Here is a 21,853-nt window from a genome sequence, read left to right as displayed (position 1 = left end):
GTGTTTTTTTTTAATTGGGTTTTCGTTCTGAAGCATTTCGACTTCGAAATCTCTATCCTCAACTTCCTCCGTGCTTTCTCTCCATGCTATACCTAACCCATGTCCTGGGTTGCTCTTCCAATTCTGTTAGGATGAGCGTTCCCTGATCCTGCCATCGTGACAGAGCCTTCAGTATCTCACTTGCACGCTCTGGAGCTCCCTCCCTAAACCTGTTCACCTTACTGCATTCCTGACCTATTCAGTGGTCATCTTGCTGCTACACAAACTGTTATCATGATATCACACAGCACAGAAGGAGGCGGTTTGACCCAGCATACCTGTACCAGTTCTTTGAAAGAGCTATGAATGAGTCCAACTTGCTCACTCTTTCCCCTAGCTTTGCAATAACTTTGTTTTTTCCCTTTTCAAACGTTCAAACATTTTCCTTTTAAAATCTTACTATCAAATCTGCTTCCACCACCCTCTTAGGCAGTGTATTCCAGACTGTAATAACTCGCAATGTGAAAACAATTTTCCTCATCGTCAGCCCCCCACACCCAACTCGATTTTTTTTTGCTGCTTACCTTATATCTGTGTCCTCTACTTACTGGCAGTCCAATGAAACACTTTCTCCTTATTTTGGACTGATCAGGCGGGCAGAAAAGTGGCAAATGGAATTCAGTCCAGAGAAGTGTGAGGTGATGCAGTTGGGGAGGTCAAACAAGGCAAAGAATTACACAATAAATAGGAGGATACTGAGAGGAGTAGAGAAAGTGAGACCCCTTGGGAGTGAGTGTCCACAAATCCCTGAAGGTAACAGGACAGGTCGACAAGGTGGTTAAGAAGGCATTTATTAGCCAAGGTATAGAATATAAGAGCAGGGAGGTTATGCTGGAACTGAATAAAACATGAGTTAGGCCACAACTTGAGGACTATGTGCAGTTCTGGTCACCTCATTACAGAAAGGATGTAATTGCATTAGAGAGGAGAATATTGCCAGGACTGGAAAATTGCAGCAATGAGGAAAGGTTGGATGGGCTGGGGTTGTTCTCCTTGGAACAGAGGAGGCTGAGGGGAGATTTGATTGAGATGTACAAAATTGTGAGGGGCCTGGATAGAGTGGGTAGGAAAGGCCCATTTACTTTAGCAGAGAGGTCAGTGACTAGGGGGCATGGATTTAAAGCGATTGGTAGAAGGATTAGAAGGGAGAGGAGGAAAAATGTTTTACCCAGAGGGTTGTGGGGGTCTGGAACTCACTGCCTGAAAGGGTTATAGAGGCAGAAACCTTCAACTCATTTAAAAGGTGTCTGGATGTGCACCTGGAGTGCGGTAACCTTCAGGGCTACAGACCAAATGCTGGAAAGTGAGATTAGGCTGGGAGTGGCTCGTTTTTCAGCCAGAACAGACACGATGGGCCACATGATCTCCTTCTGTGCCATAAACTTTGTGATTCAATGATTACTATTTACTCAGTTAAAACTCCCATAATTTTAAATACCTCCATCAAATCTCCCATCCGCATTCTCTGCTCCTAGGAGAACAATCTCTAGTCTCTCCACATAACTGAAATCCCTCAAGCTTGGTACTATTCTAGTAAATCTTTGCACCTCTCCAGTTGATTTTTCTATGTCAAAGGCACCGAAAATGGAAATTATCTCCCCCCCCCACCCCCCGTCGCCGCCCCATTACCTCTCTTGGTTCAAATGCCATCAACGACAGCATCTAGGCAGAATCACCTATTCTAAGTCAACTCAAACGTGTTCCAGCACTTCAATGCATCTCTTTCTTTGCAAATATTGTTATTGCCAAAAGCTGCTGCTTCATGGGGCGTTTCCTGTTTTGTAGGATGAATGGCAAAGTTTGGGACTGCAGGCACCTGTGGCAGAACGTGCTGTGGACAGTGAGGCTGCACAGCCATCATTGAGAAAACAAGTGACGTCCAAGGCCACTGCAGCCTCAAGAGCACCAAAAAAGACCAGTCTGTTCGATGACTATAATGAAGAGGATGACTTATTTGGCGTGACTCAGAAGGAAAGGTGAGACCAAGCATACGTAGCATTCTAAAAGCACACAGAGGGACGCAGAGGTAAATGAAACACGTTGCACTTGGTAGAGATGTATGGTGCTATACTAAATGCGGAGCTGAGAATTGATAAAAGGGCCAAAACGATCCAAGAAAGCCTGTACAAATTTAAGGTCTCAAAACTGCAGAGAGAGTGTACTGCTTCGGGCGCAGACTGGGACCTGGCGCACTTGATGGGCTGGGGTGCAAAACGTTGGAGAGCAAACATTTCGGAGGGTTACAGAAAGAGCTCCATGCTTGAGTGCACAAATGTTGTGGAGATGTAGAGGGTACGGTTTACTGGATGTACAATAACAGCTTGTATTTATATAGAGCCTTTATCATTGTAAGCTATCTAAGGTACTTAAGAATGTTAATGAACAAAATTTGACACCGAGCAGGCAAATGCCCAAAAGCTTGTTCAAAGGACCATCTTAAAAGGAGGGACTAGAGGTAGAGAGTTACTTAATGCACATGAGATATCTTGTGTATATATAGTGTATTTCAATATTTGTACTGCCCCCCGGAATGGCTTGGATGTTAACTTGTCAGTTGGTTAAATGTCTGCGATGATTGATGAAGCTTTCCAAAAATACCTCGGTGATCTCGCAGGTTAAGTTCAGACACAGTGGTTTTCCGTTCTCCTTTATGACGAGTAGTCTTCCAGTATAACCTAAAACAAGCCACACGCATAGCTATCATTGTGGAAACTATACCTGTGAAGTTCGGATGCATGGAAGCATTTTTTGATCATGTGTGCTTTGTGTGTTGTCATCATCTATTTAAAAGCTGTTCTGCAGCCTGAACATTGAGTTCTTTCAGTTCTAGCTAAACTTAGCTCCATTTCAGAAACTTGATTCTCTGATATAAGCAGCATGGATGTGAAATGTTGAGAATGTACAAAGCATACATTTTAATGTTTAAAGATGCACTATGACCCTTCCACAACCCATCCTCATCCACAGTTTTCTTTCCCTGTTCTTGCTCTGTGCTCGGAGGTTAGATGTGTTTGAGAAAGGTGGTGTAGGCTCAGATTTTGAATACATTGAAAGGGCTCAAACCATTAACAAAAGTTTCTGCACGTCTACTGTAGTTATTGTAATCTCTTTCCTTCCCTGTCTAGTCAGAAGAAATCCCAGAAAGTGTCGCTTTTGTTTGAAGATGATGATGAAGGTGATCTTTTTGCATCGAAGCCAGTAGCCAACAAATCTGCTCCTCAGGTATTAGGATCAACGTGCTTTGTGGTACAGTTGGCAGTAAAATGCCCCCTTTTGTGTTTTCATTCACTATTAATAAAAAAAACATTCATTGTTACCCGCTGTGGAGCTGAACTGTACAGACCACTGGGATTTGAGTGGACACTGGACCTGGTGTTGAGTTGACTGGTCTCAGCTGAGAGCCCTTGTAAACATGCTGCAACAGGCTTGCAAATAAGGAAGAAGTAAATCAACCTGGTGCCCGGGGAGCATTATCCAAGTGCGCTTGAGTGGACAGTGAGAGCAGGAAAGGAATCTCTGCTGCTGCCACCACCAAGCATACCATCATTTCTGTATGCTATAACAGTGACTACCCTCCTCCAATTACCATGCCCTAAGAGGCCGTTGGCAACCATGGAGTTCCATTGGATTGGCCCACGATGATGCTTGGTAAATGACTGCAGTGGTTTTGCCGTTGCCTTCTGTGATACAGCTGACCAGGAAACTCTCCCACTCTTACTGCCTGAAGCCCTTACGTGGAAGGATTTACAGGCTGAATCAAAACCTGTTTAGCCGAGTTAGGAACATGTCTTCCATGGCCATCAAGCCCTGATGTGGGACTTGAACCCAGAGCTTCTGGCTCAGAGGCAAGGACGTTACCACTGCGCCACAAGACCACCCCACATCAGTGATTACACTTCAAAAAGTGCTTCATTGGCCACAAAGCGTTTTGTGATCTCCTGTGCTTGTTAATAGTGCTATAAAATTGCAAGTTCTTTCATTATCTCGAGTAGCCTGCAGAATTTGCTGTCTAGGTTTATCCGAAAGGAATGGGTACTTTTGTGTCGCAGCTTTAGCAGAATAAAAACGTTTTGCTATTTTTCAAGACAATTTTGCCACATGAGATATTAGAACAGGTGGCCAAAAACTTGGTCATAGAGGAGGTTTTACAGTGCGGTTTAGAAGTGTCCGGTGGGAATTTTGGAGCTGGTTGCACATCAGCACTGGCAAAATAAAGGAAGTCAATGTACAGGAAGTGAGAATTGGAGGAACGCAGGGATCTCTGATGGTTGTAAGGTTGGAGGAGCCTAAAGATGGGAGGAATGAGGCCAGGTGGGACATGAACAAAACAGTGAGAGTTTTAAACTGAAGGCATTGTCGAACTGGGAGCCACCGTAGGTTAGTGAGCAGGAGTTAGGGTGAGTGGGACTTGATGTGAGCTAGGATATTGTGGATGGGGCAGGGGGTTTTTTATGCACTCGTTGCTTTGTGCAGTGTTTTCTTTGTGGAACTGAAGTTCTTGGCTGCTTTTTCTCATTTTTAAAAAAAAAAATCCTGTTTTGACAGAAGCCAGCTGCTCTTCCCCAGGACTCATTACTCTTCAGCAAGATTGTGGACAGCGACTCTGTTGAGGAGTTTGATGGGAAGAGGCAACTGGAGCAAGGGGTTGGGGCAGAACCAATGCCGGCGGGAACAACTCGTCTCTTCGCTGGGATTGAACAACAAAGTAACACAAAGATGGTATGTCAACATACTTTCCTGCAGATTATTTTGTTGATGTGGGCATTACTGGTAAGACCAGAGTTTACTGCACATCATTAATTACCCTGAAAAGTGCGTGAGTGTCAGCTTGTAGCATGCTCACTTCTGAACCACCAAGATTGTGTTCAAGTCCCACTCTAGGACCTGAGCACAAAAACAAGGTTTACGCTCTCTAGTGTTGTACTGAGAATGTGCTGCACTGTCAGAGGTGCTGTCTTTTGGATGAGATGTTAAAACGAGCCCCCTCGGAGGGACATGAAAGAGAATTGAGGCACAATTTTGAGGAAGAGCAAAGCAGTTATCCCCAGTGTCCTGGTCAATACTTATCCCAAAAAAATAGATGACCTGGCCATTATCATATTGCTGTTAGTGGGAGCCTGCTGTGTGCACTCTGTTTCCAATGTTAGAACAGTGACTAGTCTTCAGAAGTGTTTCATTAGTTGTAAAGAGCTTTGGACACCTGGTGCATATGAAAGGTGCTATGTAAATGTAAGTTTTTTTTTCTCGCATGTAGCTGTGAGCTGCCACCTTGAGTTGCTGCAGATATCAGTTTGATATAACTGAGAAGCTCACTGGGACAGTCGGGGCAGCTAGGAGTCGGTCCTGCTGGAATGGGTCTGGAATCACAGGCCAAACCGAGGAAAGGTGGCAGATTTCCTTTCCTGTTGAGTGTTTAGGAGCCAGTTGCATTTTTACTGATAGTTGAACGGCCTCCTGGTCAGGCATCGCTACAAGTGAAGAGGAGGGCACCATAAATAGAAGTAGTCTGGTCAAACTGATACTGTGTTGATAACTTAGGTCCGCTTTGAATTAGAAGTTGGATGGAAAACCACATGGTGGTTGGGCATTTTAGGGACCTCTGACCTGATGCTGCTTGACTCATTCAGGTTGTGTTGCTTGCTTTAGGCCGCGATTGGCTTGTCTGCATTCCTTACCAGCAACGGTTGGATTTGTGGTGTGACGGGTAGAGAGAGCCAGGTGCAAAGAGGAAGAGGGCACTATTTTACACGGGTATTACCAGAATGACACAGGAGCTGGAAGGGTTAAATTAGGAGGACAGGTTGTGTAGACTACTCATGTAGACGCTCAGAGAAGACCCAAGGGGTGGTATAATCGAGATTCATCCAATTAAGAAGTTAACAGAGTAATTGGAGAGAAACTATTTCCTGTGGTGAGGGAGCTCAGGGTAAGGAAAACAGAACCTTTAAAATCAGAGCCAGACTGGCCAGGGATGATGTCACGAAGCCTTCTTTCACACAAAGGGAAATGGAAATCTGGAACACTCCACCCAAAAAGCTGTTGAGGCAGGAGGAGGTCAGCTGAAAATTTTCGAACTGAAATTTATAGATTTTTGTTAGACAGTTGTGTTAAGGTTTGCAGAACCAAAGCAGGTGCATGAAGTTAAGATACAGCTTTGATCTAATTGAATGGCAGAACAGGCTGAAGGGGGCTGAATGGCCAACTCTTCTTAAATTCTGGTAGCTGGTAAATTTTAATTTCATAACTTATTCAGTTGAATTTAGCACTACAGTGTAGGTTGCCGTTGGTAATGGATTTCAGAATCTTGCTATAAGCAAATGCAATGTGTAGCATTCAGATTGTATTTATGTTCTAATATTTTCAGCTGGACTCTCAGGGTGTCACTACCCAGGAAAGTGATGGTCTGTTTGGACAGAGTATCACAGGTTTGCAGGAGGAATTACAGAGCAATCTGAACCCTGTTGTGAGCCTGTTTGATGAAGAGGATGAGGAGAATCTGGAGGGTACGCTCAATCAGTGCAGCCTGGTTAATGATGAAAAGGTAAAGTGCAGTGTAAAAGATTTCTTGAGAATTAGTGTTTAACAACCGGCCACCCCAAAATCATTTTTTTTTTCCCCCTTCAGCTTCCCGAGAGTGGTGTTAGTACCAGGGTGTTCCAGGACGAGGAGTTGCTGTTCAGTCAACACCAGCAGAAGGACAATGACCCAGATGTCGACCTCTTCGCTGATGCCCTGAAACCAGAGGTGAGCTCTGAACTCTGCTATTAACTGGGTGACCCTCTTGATGCTTCACCGAAAGCAGGTGCCTGGCTCATGGAGCAGGTCCACCAGCCTAGGAGATAAGTCCATCCTGCCCGCAGTGTGTACTATGCTTGTGGGCTTGCAACATGTGAGAATCTAATGTGATGGGAGTTGTGCGTGTTGATGCTCCTAATGTTGCAGTTACACACTGCAGCGTAAACACGGTGATTGCGGAGCTGAGCGCCTCCCCTCTTGGACCTTCACACTGTGGGTGAGTTAGGGCCAAGGTTAGGCGGATAGCAGTTGCGGGTTCGATTTCTGTGTGTCATGATGGCCTTTAGGTGCTGGTTCACTTCTCTGGGCCTCATATTACGAGGCAGCTTCTGAAGTATTCCAGAGTTAACCTGAAATGCCATCAAACTGATATAAAGGAAAGCTCTGTTCATACCTCCTGACTCTGGGCTTATGTGGCAGGTTAAAAAGTCAGGGATAAAGCCTCCGGTTAACTCTCCACCTGTATCTCAGACCAAAGCTGTGGAGCTTCCGAGCAACGATCTCTTCGATGGAGCTGACAATCTGTTCACCTCAAAGGTAATTAAAAAAAAGTAACTGCTGGAAATCTCCAGTAAAATGCTGGAAATAGATGGTGGAATGTGTAATGGGATAAAGGGATAAACATTTTAGTTAGAAGCTTCATTGGAATTCTTTACAGCTGTGTTCCTAGCCAGCTACCATTTTAATCTGCTTTTGAAGTCGGGTGCTTCTCACAGTATCACAGTATCTTTATGTTGCAGAAGGAGTCTATTTGCCCATCAAGTCTGCACTAGCTCTCTGAAAGAGCATTCCACCGAGTCCCACTCCCTACTTTATCCCTGTAACCTTGCACATTCTTTTCAGGTAGCAATCCAATTCCCTTTTGAATACCTCGATCGAACCTGCCTTTCAGGAAGTTTGTTCCAGACTCCAACCACCCTCTGGGTGAAAAAAATTTTCCTCACATCACATTTACTTCTTTTGCCAATTATTTTGAATCTGTGCCCTCTAGTTCTTGGTGCTCTCTTGAGTGGGAACAGTTTCTCACTATTTACCCTATCCATGCCCCTCAGGATCTTGAATACCTCCAACAAGTCTCCTCTCAGCCGCCTTTTCTCCAAGGAAAATAGTCCCAACCTCTCCAATCTATCTTCATAGCTGCAGTTCCTCATCTCAGGATTCATTCTTGTGAATCTCCTCTTTACTCTCCAATGCCTTCACATCCTTCCTCAAGTATGGCATCCAGAAGATAAGGCCTAACTAGTGTCTTAAACAAGTTCAACATGACCTCCTTACTCTTGTACTCAATTCCCCTATTAATAAAGCCTAAGGTACTATATGCTTTATTAACTACTCTCTCAACGTGCCCTGCCATCTTCAATGACCTATGTATGAATACACTGAGATCCCTCTGCGCTTGTAGCTTTTTTAGAGGCTCTCCCTTTATTTCATATTGTTTCACCATATCTTTCCTGCCAAAATGAATCACCTCACACTTCTCTGCATTGGACTTCATCTGCCACTTGTCTGCCCAATCCACCAACACGTCTGTCCTTTTGAAATTCAAGACTTTCCCCATCACAGTTGACAATATTTCCAATCTTCGTATTATCTGCAAATTTTGAAATCATGCCCTGCACACCATAGTCTAGGTCATTGATATATATCGAGAAGAGCAAGGGTCCCAACACTGACCCCTGAGGAACCCCACTACAGACCTTTCTTCAATCTGAAAAACAACCATTTATCACTACTTTGTTTCATGTCACTCAGCCAATTTCTTATCCAAGTGCCTACTTTCCCTTTTATTCCATGACCTAGAATCTTGCTCACAAGTCTGGCGTATGGCACCGTTTCAAATGCCTTTTGAAAATCCACATAGACTTCATCAACAGCATTTTCTTTATCAACCTTTCTTGTTACCAACTCAAAAAACTCCAAGTTACTTACATGTGATTTTCCCTTGATGAATCCATGCTGGTTTTTCTTAATTAGGTTGCTCTTGTCTAAGTGATTATTGATTTTTATCCTGTGCAATAGTTTTCAAAAGTTCCTCTACCACTGAGGTCAAACTGACTGGCCTGTAGTTTATGTTTGCACCCCTTTTTGAGCAAGGGTGTAATATACGCAGTTCTCCAGTCATCTGGCACCTCCCCTGTGTCTAAAGACTGGAAGATTATCACCGATGCCTCTGCAATTTCCACTCTCATTTCCCTCAGCACCCTTGGATGCATCTCATCTGGTCCTGGTACCTTATCTATTTTAAGTAAAGATAGCCATTCCAACACTACCTTACTCTCAATTGGAAGCTATTCTGGTGTACCAGTTACCACCTCTTCTCACCTTGGCCTGGGTAGCAAGTTCTTCCTTTGTAAAGACAGATGCAAAGCACTCGTTCAATACCTCTGCTGTTTTTCCTGCCTCCACATGCAAGCCCCCTTCTTTGTCCCTAACGGGCCCTACTCCTTCTTTTACTACCCTTTTATTATGTACAAGCTTATAGAAGACCTTGGGATTCCCTTTTATGTTCTCTCGGATGTTAAACTGCAAAATGGATTAAAACAAGCTTTTCAAAATGAACACGTTATTTCACCTGTGCAGTGGGAATGAAACAAATGAAATGGCCCCGAGGTTAACTTTTATTGATCAGCAGGAAGGTGTGTTGCAGGTTACCGTACAGCACAGTCATCTTCAGATCGGAACCCCAAATGGACTGATGGGATAAAAGTACCTCTGTGGTCTTCCATTTATTTTCCTGCTACCCAGCAACTGAACCAGGCTGAATATAGAAGGTTCAGAGGGGAGGTGAAAAAGCAAATGAGAGAAGGGAAGAGGGAGTATGAAAAGAGACTAGTAGCTAACATAAAAGTCTTCTGTAGGCATATAAATAGTAAAAGGAGGAGTAGGGCCAATTAGACAGTCAAAGGGGATTTACACTTGGAGGCAGAGGGCATGGCTGAGGTGTTAAATGAATACTTTACATCTGTCTTTACCAAAGAAGATGGTGCTACCCAGGCCATGGTGAAATAGGTTATTTATGCACTGGATAGGCTTAATATTGGTAAGGAGGTAGGTAAGTATTGGATCGACTGTCTGTACTTAAAGTTGATAAAGAAGAGGGACCAGATGAGCTGTATCCAAGGATACAGAGAGTAGAAATTGCAGCAGCATTGGCCATAATGCTTCAGTCTTCCTTAGACTCAAATGGTCCCAGAGGAGTGGAACATTGCAAATGTCCAACAAAGGGTGTAAAGATAAGCCCAGCAACTACAGGCCGGTCAGTTTAACTTCAGTGGTGGGGAAACTTCTAGAAACAGTAACTTGGGACAAAATTAATAATTACATGAACAAATGTGTGTTAATTAAGGAAAGTCAACATGGATTTTTTTTTTTAAAAATTGTGTTTAACTTGCTGAAGATTCTTGAAGGCAACAGAGAGGATTGTTGCGGGCAATGCTGTTGACATGGTGTACATGTTCCAAAAAGTGTTTGATGCAAAGCTGCACAACAGACTTGTGAGCAAAGTTATAGTTCATGGAATAAAAGGCAAAGTAGCAACATGGGGATGGAATTAGCTGAGTGACAAGAAACAGAGAATAGTGGGTAATGGATGTTTTTCCTGCTGGAGGAAGGTTTGTAGTGGCGTTCCCCAGGAGTAAGTGTTGGGACCCTTGCTTTTCCTGAAATATATTAAGATCTTGGTTCACAGAGCACCGTTTGAAAGTTTGTGGATAATACAAAACTTGGAAATGTTGTGAGCTGTGAAGAGGATAATGTAGAACTTCAAAAGGGCATAGGAAAGTTGGAGGAATGAGTGGACGAATGGCAGACAAAGTTCAATGCGGCGAGATGTGAAGTGGTTCATTTTGATAGGAAGAACATGGTGTGACAATATGAAATAGAGTACAACTCTAAAGGGGGTGCAGGAGCAGAGGGACTGGGGTTTATATGTGCATTAAGCATTGAAGGCGGCAGGTTGAAAGCACAGTTAATAAAGCATACAGTATCCTAGACTTCATTAATAGGGATAGAAGAGTACAAGAGCAAGGAGGTTATGTTGAGCTTGTATAAGGAACTTGTATAAGACACTAGCTTGGCCTCCAGCTGGAGTAGCTGTGTCTAGTTCTGGGCGCTGTACTTTAGGAAGGATGTGAAGACATTGGATGGAGAGAGTACGGAGGAGATTCACAAGAATGATTCCAGAGATGAGGAACTTCAGTTGTGAAGGTAGATCCCAGAAGTTGGGACTGTTTCCCTTTGGTGAAAAAGACAGCTGAGATGAGATTTGATAGAGGTGCTCAAAACCATGAGGGGTCTGGACAGAGTAGATTGGGAGAAACTGTTCCCACTCGTGAAAGGATTGAGAACAAGGGGGCACAGATTTAAAGTAATTGTCAAAAGAAGCAAAAGTGATATGAGAAAAACACTTTTGTGCGGCCAGTGTTTATGGTCTGGAATGCATTGCCTGAGAGTGTGGTGGAGACAGGCTCATTTGAGGCATTCAAAAAGGAAGTAAACTTATCTGAAAAGGAAGAATGTGCAGGGTTATGGGGAGAAGGTGAGGGAATGACACAAAGGAAATTTGCTTATTTGAGGAGCCAGTGCCGTCCTGGTGGGCTGAATGGCCTTCCGCGCTGTAACAATTCTGATGTTAGAACCTGTAGCCTAAGTGATATTGGGCCAATCACAGTGATGTGCTGGTGAGTTTAAAACTGCTGTGCGGTGTGGATTGAGTCCCCACAAACCAGCCGAGAGTCAACTGGCATAAACTGGCTACGTTATAAATAATTCACAAGTTTCATTGTTAACATTTCAATTTTTATTTCCATGGGAAGGCACAGTCCGCGAAGGCAGCTTCGTCTACCGCCAGTATTTTTGAAGACAGTGTCGATGAGGATCTCTTCATGGCTGTTCCTAAGAAGCCACCTGTGGTACAAAAGGTAATTCTTGGCATTTACAAGCATAACGAAAAGAAGGTTTAATATAAGGCCATCGAGCCAGCCCTATCCAGGTAATAGGGCTACCACATCCACTGATGATCCATTGCTTAACCACACCCTCTCCTTCGTGAAGACAAGGTTTGGTGAGCTGTGGAACTGCAGCTATTTCAGCGAAAAGAAATCCTCTTAAGACAATCATGCAAGGTTCAGGAATCCAACAGCCCAGTTGACCTGGCCCTGCCATGTAGAAACTGAATTACAGCAAAGGACACCTGTAATGACCACCCCCCCTCCCTCTTTTTCTTCCATTTTGAAAGAAGCCAGTGCTTAAGAGAACAGGGATTTCGCAGGTTGTCGCCACCAAAGCCAGTGAACATCCCAAGAAAGCACGTGATGAAGCACTGAACAAACAGAGACCAGAGGAGAAGGAAGTAAGGAAGCTTCACGTTTCTTTAGGTTTTGAATGCAGACAGGTGCCCCTTTGTGTGTTTCCAGGTGAAGCAACATAAACCTTTGTTTTGCTGTCACCCCTGGTGCTGTGGGTTTACGCTTACAGGTAACCTTCAGTTCACTAGCGCAACACACAAGTAACTGAGCAAGTGTTACAAATAATGTAAGCTGCAGCACTGCTGCAGATCTTTGTGACTAAAATGGATATTCACAAATATCATAAAAATGTGTACTATAGTGGCACAGAACAATTCAGTTTTTGACATTTTTGCCCATGTTTGATGTTTGGTATTGAAGTTGACTAACTGACTGACTTTAATCTCCTGATTTTTCCACCCCCCTCCCCCATTCACAGAAACTCACCAACACAGGTCCCATTAAAACAAAAGGACCTTCCTCTCGGATTGGAAAACTCCAAGTAACTGTTTTGTAACTTTATTTATCTCGGGATTAATAAAATTCTTCTTTTTCCACTTTTCCACTTCTTGCTTTTTGATGTTACGTCAACTTCAGAAATCTGTCCTCCGCATGCTGTTTTCGTGTTGGCACTGAGCAGTGTAAACAGGAGGCGTGCCCAAGTGTGTTAAGTCTGTCCTCACTGTACTCATATCAGCAGCTTACAACTGTCAAGTCGAGGGAAGCCAGGTATAAATGGGTGCTCGAGGAAGGGAATAAAAATGAAAGTTTTGAACTGGCTGCCTTTTGGGAGTAAACCAGACCTGACTCACCAGCTTTTGGAAAGATGGATTTGCATTTATGTTGCGTTTTACATGACCACTGGACTTCTCAAAGTGCCTTACAGCCAGTGAAGTACTTTTTGAATGGTAGGGCAGAATTTTATGGTCACATCGCGGCAGTGCAGGAAAATCCCGCTGGCAGAGGGGGGGAGCTGTAAAATTCCACCCTTAGTCACTGTTTAAATGTAGGAAACATGGCACCCAAATGCGCAGAGCAAACCCTCTCAGACATAAGTGTGATAATGACCAGGTAATCTGTTTTTGTGTGTTAATTGCTTTAAACATAGGCCAGTGCACCACAGAGAACTCCTCCCCCCTTCCAAATGGTGCCGTGTGATCTTTTACATTTGCCCTCATCTGACAAAAGGCACCTCCAGTAGTGCAGCACTGCTTTAGTACTACACTGAGCATCACACACTAGATCTTGGTGTTCAAGCGCTGGGATGGGACTTGAACCTGGAATCTTTTTGACTCTCGGGTAAGAGTGCTATCCATTCAACCATGGCTAACACACTCTGGCTGTGCATGTTGGGAATTCTGGGATCATTCGGGGTTTGTCTTTTTTTGGCCTTTCCAAAGCTGTTAGGGTGCAGTTTAATGGCTACTCTAGTATCTCACCCAAGATGTTGTTGAAGATTGTTTAACGGTTGTTACAGCCAAGGCTGATCCCGTTCTTCTCACCCAGTCAACTTGTGTGCACTTTCTGATGGGGGCCCCTATTGATTTACTCCCCTATCTCTATTAGCGCAGGGACACTGAGGCTAATTGCAGTACCTGAAAGGCTGCTGCAGCTGAACCCCGCTATCTTGCCACAAGCTGGGATTTGGGTCAAGAATCTCCTGGTCTATGCAGTTTAGTCCTACATTGGGTGGTGTCTTTGCCAACTAGAGAGAATGGCACAGAATCTAGGAACGCATATCAGATAACACCTTGTGTTAGCCTTGGGGGTTTTCTTGACTGTCGAGTGGCCGTTGTTTAGTTAGCATTGATCGCGAGGAGGAAACGAGCTTAAGATGGATGACCAGCAAAATTCTGAGCCTCTGAATAGCAGAGATTTGTATGTAGGCAGCGGATTTGTGACTTGACAGTTTGAGTTTGACTTTGCTTCTCCTCTCCAGCCTCTGCAGCATTACTGCTCTGTACGTTCTGTTTCCTCCAAATAAAGCGCAGCAGCAAACAGTGAACTTTGTAAAATCCTTCCCAGCTGAATATAAAGCTGCATGTTTGTGTTGGTGCACAAAGGGCAACATGCTTTGGAAACAGTTCCTTGTGGATCAGTTATTGAATATTAAATAGCTATCAAATCTTCACTGCTTAAAAACTAATAAGACTTCAGACAGCTTTTAACTATATAGCAGTAACAGTATGCACATGCTTGTCTTGTTTCCTCCTATTCCCCTCTCTTTTGATTTCAGTTTTGTAATTTCATATCTGGTTATGTCCAAGGTTCCCTAATTTTCCTCTCTCTCAGGCAAACTTGGCGATTAACCCAGCGAGCCTCCTGCCTGGAGCTTCACCCAAAGTTGCCGTTGTTACATCTGGGTCAGTGTCACCTTCATCTCCACCTGGCTTGCCTTTGAGTGAGGCCACACCTTCAGCTTCAGGACCAGCTGTGAGTGACGGCGCCAGTGTGAGTTTCGATCAACCGATGCAGGCGAACACTTTGACCAGTGTTAATAAGGTAAGATGTGGCAAAAGTCGAGCATTTTGATTAAACGTTTAGCTTTGTTTTAATTGTCTCGACATGAGTGTAGAAGTGAAGTTCATTTACAGAAGTTGCAATGTGATTAAGTGCTGAGGGAGGAGCCAAGACATCAATTCAAAGACAATAAGGATGTGTAACAACTTCTGTTGCATTTGTTTGGCAGCTTTCTGAATTAGATGAAGGTATTCAAATAACATGAAGGATGGTTTACTTTTACTGGGATATTTATCAGTCTGCATTTCAATAACTGTAAGTGATCTAAAGTCTTCAAAAAGAAACGAGAAAACTTGAAAAATATAAGATAAATCCGTGAAAAATGTTTTTTAAAAATCCAGCTTAGCACTAAGTTTCAAGTTTTATTTTATTAAAGGGGTTAGCATAATGCACAAACTGTGTACGCATTGTGTTACTGCTGCTAATGTTTGTTCTTTTACTGTTAAATAAGACTGTTTGGTAATTAAAGCCAAAAATGAGGGCGGGTTTGGTCTTCTATCTTGTGCTCTGGGCACCACATCTGAGGAAGGATATATTGGCCTTCAGGAGGTAGCAGCACAGATTCAACAGGATGATACCTGAGCTAAAAAGGTTGGATTATGAGGACAAGTTGCAAAGACTAAATTTGTATTTCTTCAAATGTAGGAAAGAAGGATTTGCATTTTTCTAGCATCTGTTACCCAATACAGGACCTCCACAATTACAGCCAATGAAGCATTTTTGAAAAGCATTCACTGTTGTCGTATAGGAAATTTGGCAGCCAATCTGCACACAACAAGCTCCCAGAAACAGCAGTCTGGTGATGATCAGATAATCTGTTTCTGTGACTGAGGGGTAAATGTTAGCCAGCTCACGGGGAGTAACGTCCCTGCTCTTCTGAATAGTGCCCATGGGATCTTTACGTCAGTCTGAGGGGGCCTGGCTTAATGTCTCCTCCAAAAGACAGCACCTCTGACAATGCAGTGCTCCCTCAATTATGCACCGGAGTGTCAACCATGAAGGTTAAGGGGTGATCTATTTGGGATTATGAAGGTGATTAAAGGATTTTATAGGGCAGAAAGGAACTATTGCCTCTGGTGAGAGAGTCCAAACAAGGTGAGACAACCTTAAAATTAGAGCTCGGCCATTTTAGGGGTGATGCCAGGAAGCACTTCAGACACAACAGTGGAAATCTGGAACAAAAACAGAATTACCTGGAAAAACTCAGCAGGTCTGGCAGCATCGGCGGAGAAGAAAAGAGTTGACGTTTCGAGTCCTCAGAGGACTCGAAACGTCAACTCTTTTCTTCTCCGCCGATGCTGCCAGACCTGCTGAGTTTTTCCAGGTAATTCTGTTTTTGTTTTGGATTTCCAGCATCCGCAGTTTTTTTGTTTTTATCTCTGTGGAAATCTGGACCGTTTCAAAACTGGAATTGATCGATTTTGTTAATAAGGGTATTGAATTATGGAACCAAGGCGTGAGATGGAGTTAAGATGCAGATCAGCCGTGATCTAATTGAATTCTGGAATAGGCTTGAGGGCTGAATGGTGGTCTCCTGTTTCTATGTTGGTGAGAATCCTGTAGTGCCAAAAAGTAGAGCCAGTGTCTATAGTAGGAGTTCTCTTAGTCCAGGTGTTCCACCAAATTCACTGAGACATCAGGGTATGCAGAAGCATTCTCGAGGCTGGAGGGTACCAGGGATGTGTATGCAAGCAACCTGAAACCCTGACGCCAAAAATATTGAGTGAGAAGGGTAGCAGACCTCAAAAAAACACAATAAAATGGAGTGTGATGTGAAATGTATTACTGAAATGAAATTGGAAATTAAACTGGCCCCATTCATAAGGATTAGAATAAGTATTGTGTTAGTGCCGTGCTGTTTATGCTGTGCGCATGTGTAAGTGAATATATTGTTGCTAACTGCATGACAAACATGAAGGATTAGCATGTCCTTGCTTTGCAGTTAGGGTACTATAGTATTTGTTGTCCAGTTTTCAAATTGGAAATAATGAGGCATGTTGGATTATTTTATGAAGAGCATGACATTTCGAGGGTTTGGGGTGGGAGGGGATCGGTGGGGTGGGGGGGGAGGTGGTCATAGATCAGGGAATACGAGGAGGTATGGGAATTGGAAGCACGTTGCCTGTAAGACTGATGGGAGAGGGAGCCTGCATGTACTGGGGGTATTATAGGGATCCTGCAAGGCCTTTTCTTTAGCAAGATTACTCAAGCCTATAAAAACAGAAAATGCTGGGAAAAACTCAGCAGACCTGACAGTATCTGTGGAGAGAGAAGCAGTTAACGTTTTGATGCCGTATGACTCTCCAGCACTAAAGAGAAGCAGAAATGTGATGGATTTTACTCTGTTTGAGGAGGGTGGAGCAGGTGAAGCTGGATAGAAGATCAGCGATAGGTGGGGGCTAAGGAGAGATTGACAAAGATGTCATGGACACTACCATTAACACTCCTTGTCTTGTGTCCATGACATCTTTGTCAATCTCTCCTTAGCCCCCACCTATCGCTGACCTTCTGTCCAGCTTCATCTGCTCCACCCTCCTCAAACAGCGTAAAATCCATCACATTTCTGCTTCTCTTTAACTCTGAAGAAGAGTCATACGGACTCAAAACATTAACCCTGTTTCTCTCTCCACAGATGCTGCCAGACCTGCAGAGTTTTTGCAGCATTTTCGGTTTTTTATTTCAGATTTCCAGCATCCGCAGTATTTTGCCTTCATCTTACTCGAGCTTGTCCTTTTTTTTTCTTGTAGAGCCGTGCAAGAGTAGGGCAGAAACGTCGACCTCCAACCAGGGGGGCACGGAGACTGGCAGCTCAGCAGTCCGACGAGGTAGAAGACTTGGACCAGAGATTGGAAGTCGACGGCGCGAGCGGTATTGCGGACTTTTCGCCGACGGGCCTGGCCCAAAAACCAAGTCCGGACAAGGGGCCGATGGCAAAGTGGGCACTGCCACCTGAGCCTTCACCCGGTAACGGTGCTGGCCCTGCCCCTGCCCCCGCCCCCATTGCAAAACTGCCGGTGCATTCTGACCTCTTCAACTCAGACAATCTGTTCAAACCAAGTTCGGCACAGGAGCCGAGTCCTGCAGCTGGGGCACGGGGGGACTTTCAGCCCAAGGAGGAGCCAAGCCAATCGATATTTGCACCGAGCGAAGATGATCTTTTCCAGTCCAGTAAACGGACTGTGAAGAAACCCAAACCAGTGGCTTTCCTCGAAGAGGAAGGTGGTGAAGATCTTTTTGGGATAGCAAAACTAGGGCAGACTAAACCAGCAGCACAAAAGAGTTCAAAAACACTAGATATCTTCGAGGTAAGCATTTTATTGATTAAAAATAGATGTTTGGCAAACCTTGTTTTCTAGCCTTAAATGACACGCGAAGTGACAGATGATGCTCCTTTTCTGTTAACCTTTTGACCTATTTTCTTCCTCCTCCCCTCTCCCTTCCTGAAAAGTAGTCGGTCAAGTTGCCAGCAGTTTCTGAAGAACTGGCAGCCTCTCTGCCTCAGCCAAGTGGCCCTTTGAGTGTAGCTGGCACATTGCCACGTTCTTGTACAAGAGCTTAACCCAATCCCTGGCCTTTTCCATATGCTTCCCTTGGCCTCCAAACATGGATCACTAGACAGCAGCCATGACCGAAACCCAATGAAGATGTGCTCGTAGCCAGGCCGTGTGCTCTGGTCATGCCCTTGGACTGGGGTTCACAGTAAGGATAATTATGGTACAGGAGCTTTCTGAGAGAATCCATCGTTATCATCATAAAATAATAATAATGTCTTTTAGCACTGAGGAAGTTTGAATTTTAAGACACTGGGTTTAACCAGAAAATTAGTTTTGCTCAAAACGATGCATGGCGTTGACGCTTTTCGCCCTGCACTCCTCAGGACAACTCGCTAGAACACCAAATATAAAGGGAACAACAATTTGTACTGCATGAGAAGAGAGTGCTGATTGGTTGGTTGGCGAGTGGACTCTGATTGGTCGGGGTGTTGCCATGGAGAATGCACCAGTTAGTGAATGTTAGTGAAATTAGTTAGTGAGTACAGGTTGTCCTATTAGAGCTGTGCCCACCCCCCCCCACCCCTCCCAGGTCAGAGTAGGTCTGAGTGAGCCTGGATAATGCAGCCCAATTTTCTTATAGGAAAATGTCTTTCAAATAATTACCTGCTGAAATGATCCTTTTCCAGGACGATTTGTTTTCCACGGAATCTGTCACCTTAACCAAGAAGAGCAATGAGGGGAGCACTGATGTCGACCTCTTTAGTGATCATGTTGACATATTTGCTGATTTAAAAGTAGCACCAAAAGAGAAGAAGAGCAGAAAGAAAGTGGAGACCAAGTCTATATTCGACGATGACATGGGTATGTAATTACTGGGTTAGAAACTCTGGAATGCCTCCCTAAACCCCTCTGCTTCTACCTCACTCCTCTAAGACACCTTAAAACCTACCTCTGACCAAACATTTGGTCATCTGACCTAATATCTCCATGTGGCTCGATGTCATGCTTTGTTGACATTTCTGTGAAGCCCCTTAGGATATTTTATTAAAGGTGCTATAATAGGTGAGATGATGGCATAGCGGTAATGTCACTAGTCTAGTAATCCAGAGGCCCAGTCTAATGCTGTGAGGACACTGGTTCAAATCCTACCATAGTAGTTAGTGGAATTTAAATTCAATTAATAAATGTAGAATTGAAAGCTGTTCTCTGTAATGGTGACCATGAAACATCATTGATTGTCATAAAAACCCATCTGGTTCACTCAAGTCCTTTTAGGGAAGGAAATCTGCTGCTCCCACTTGGCCTGACCTCCGTGTGACTTCAGATTCACAGCAATGTGGTTAACTCTTAACTGCCCTCTGAAACGAGCTAGCAAGCCACCCAGTTGAAGGGCAGTTGGGGATGGGCAACAAATGCTGGCCTTGCCAGCGACAGCTACATCCTGTGAAAGAAATAATATAATTCTTGTTGAAATGGTGCATACCTGACATCCTGCAATGTAGCATAGAATCATAGTTTCATAGGCCTATCTTCTTATCTGCTGTCAGATAAGTTGGTGCTGCTCTTTCCCCATGGCCCTTTATTTGCCTTCAAGTATTTATCCAATTCTCTTTTCAATGTTAATATTAATCTGCTTCCACCGCCCTTTAGACAGTGCATATTCCAGATTATCATAACGCACTTTTTTTTAAAAAAAAGTTTTCCCATGTCACCTCTGGTTTTATTGACAATCACCTTGAATCTGTATTCTCTACTTACTGACCCTTCTGCCACAGGAAACTGTTTCTCCTTATGTACTGTCAAAACTGCTCTAGATTTTGGACACCTCCCTGTAACCATCCCTGCTCTAAGGAGACCAACCCCAACTTCTCCAGCCTCTCCCAAGTAACTGCATTCCTTCATCCCTGATACCATGTGAGTAAATCTAACTTGCACCCTCTCCCTGGTCTTGACATGTTTCTTAGTATAGTGTCCAAAATTGAACACGGTACTGCAGCTGCCGCTTAACCAGTGTTTTATAAAGGTTTTGTGTAATTTCCTTGTTCTTCCTCTATTCATAAAGTCAAGGTTTCTGCAGTCTTCTCATGTTTCATAACCTTCAAAGACACATGTGCGTGCACCCACAGGTCTCTCTTACTACAAATCTTTTCAAACTCTTATCAGTTATTTTATATTGCCTCACCTCAGCCTTGCTCTCCAAAGTGTATCACTTCACAATTCTCTATTAAATTTCACCTGCCACATTTTACCAGTCTCTGTTTCCCCTTTAGTTTGTTACTATCCTCCTCACTGTTGACTACATTTCTATCACCTACAAACTTAGAAACTATTGCCTCAATACCCAAGTCCAGGTCATTGAGCAGCAGTCCTGATACTGGAGAACACCACTGTAGATTTCCTCCGGTCTGATAAACAATTGTTCACCATTTCTTTCTGCTAAAGAGACATTAATGTTTTGCAGGAGACCAGTTGGCCCATTACACCGGGTGAAACGAGCCTTCCAATTGGCCCTTTCCTCGTGTCATTTTAAAAAGGAATTTGCTTTCAAATGTTCATTCACTTCCTTTTAAAGTATGCCCTGGTTCCTGCTCCCATTAGTGTTGCTGTGAGATGGTTCCATATTCTAACAACACTCTCCAGCAATAAATAAATGCTCTGAACTTCTCCCTTCTTTCTTGTGCTCTCTAGTTAATGACACCATATAAGTAAATTTTTTTACCTTATCAGGACTCTATATAATTTTACAAATGTGAGATTGACTCTTGGCTTTTTCTCTCCAAATGAAATGGACCCTTTCTCTAGTCTTTACTCATAACTAAAGCCTCTCATCCTTTACATCGCTCTCATGAATCTCTTCAGCTTTTTTTTCATAGAATGTGGGTATCACTGGCAAGGTCAGCATTTGTTGCCCATCCCTAATTACCCTTCAACTGAGTGACTTGCTAGGCCATTTCAGAGAGCAGTTAAGAGTCAACTACATTGCTGTGCATCTGGAGTCAGTCACATGTAGGCCAGACAAGGTAAGGATGGCAGATTTCCTTCCCTAAAGGGCATTACTGAACCAGATGGGTTTTTGACAATCAGCGATAGTTTCATGGTCACCATTACTAAGACTAGCTTTCAATTCCAGATTTATTAATTGCTGCCATGGTGGGATTTGAGCTCGTCCTCAGAGCATTAGCTTGGGCCTCTGGATTGCTCGTCCAGTGATATTACCACCACACCACTGTCTCCTCCAACCTTGGATATCCTACCTAAGTACCACACAAACCCCTGGACACACATGTGGAACACTTTGGAAGCAGCTGTTGGGTAGGGTTGTGAGAGGGTGGGAGTATGTATGCACACTGTTCATAACAGCAGTTCCATTCTCTCTAAACGTTTCTTCACCTGGTTAAAGACGCATTTAGAAAAGATTTGAACATTAAGGATGAAGGAAATGCCACTGTGCTCATCAAGCCAGACCCCCGCCTGCCCCATCACAATCTACCTCCTGTAGTGAGCAGAAATAAAAGAATGAGAGGTGCCCTGCTAACCATCATCACCACCTAGTAGGTGGCAGAGCAACTAACTTGCATTTAGTGTGGTAATCACATCTTTCAGGATTAGGAAAAGAATACTGGACCCACTAACCCATCTGGTTTCAACTGTATTTTGCTGCCCAACTGTCTGTTTTAACCCCCACTTTCTCTCATGGCCTTTAAAACCACCGATTGTGTT

General features: G+C 43.8%; 1 protein-coding gene across 10 annotated transcripts in view; it reads left to right on the top strand.

The window, feature by feature from the left end:
• washc2c (WASH complex subunit 2C) overlaps positions 1 to 21,853 on the top strand; it is a 65,323-nt gene that overhangs the window by 41,897 nt on the left and 1,573 nt on the right. For 5 of the 10 annotated variants that reach the window (XM_041176188.1, XM_041176191.1, XM_041176195.1 and 2 more), the window contains 12 exons: positions 1,825 to 2,015; positions 3,165 to 3,261; positions 4,585 to 4,758; positions 6,404 to 6,580; positions 6,664 to 6,783; positions 7,255 to 7,371; positions 11,649 to 11,753; positions 12,071 to 12,184; positions 12,559 to 12,621; positions 14,412 to 14,621; positions 17,387 to 17,944; positions 18,820 to 18,994. In XM_041176188.1, the coding sequence (XP_041032122.1) occupies positions 1,825 to 2,015; positions 3,165 to 3,261; positions 4,585 to 4,758; positions 6,404 to 6,580; positions 6,664 to 6,783; positions 7,255 to 7,371; positions 11,649 to 11,753; positions 12,071 to 12,184; positions 12,559 to 12,621; positions 14,412 to 14,621; positions 17,387 to 17,944; positions 18,820 to 18,994 (2,101 nt within the window). The remainder of the gene's footprint in view (positions 1 to 1,824; positions 2,016 to 3,164; positions 3,262 to 4,584; positions 4,759 to 6,403; positions 6,581 to 6,663; positions 6,784 to 7,254; positions 7,372 to 11,648; positions 11,754 to 12,070; positions 12,185 to 12,558; positions 12,622 to 14,411; positions 14,622 to 17,386; positions 17,945 to 18,819; positions 18,995 to 21,853) is intronic. The other 5 variants (XM_041176190.1, XM_041176197.1, XM_041176196.1 and 2 more) reach the window with 5 other exon arrangements.

This window comes from Carcharodon carcharias, chromosome 28, assembly GCF_017639515.1.
Source record: "Carcharodon carcharias isolate sCarCar2 chromosome 28, sCarCar2.pri, whole genome shotgun sequence".
Taxonomy (NCBI): Eukaryota; Metazoa; Chordata; class Chondrichthyes; order Lamniformes; family Lamnidae; genus Carcharodon; species Carcharodon carcharias.
Note: the sequence above shows the minus strand (reverse complement) of the source record. Positions and strands in the feature narration are given on the sequence as shown.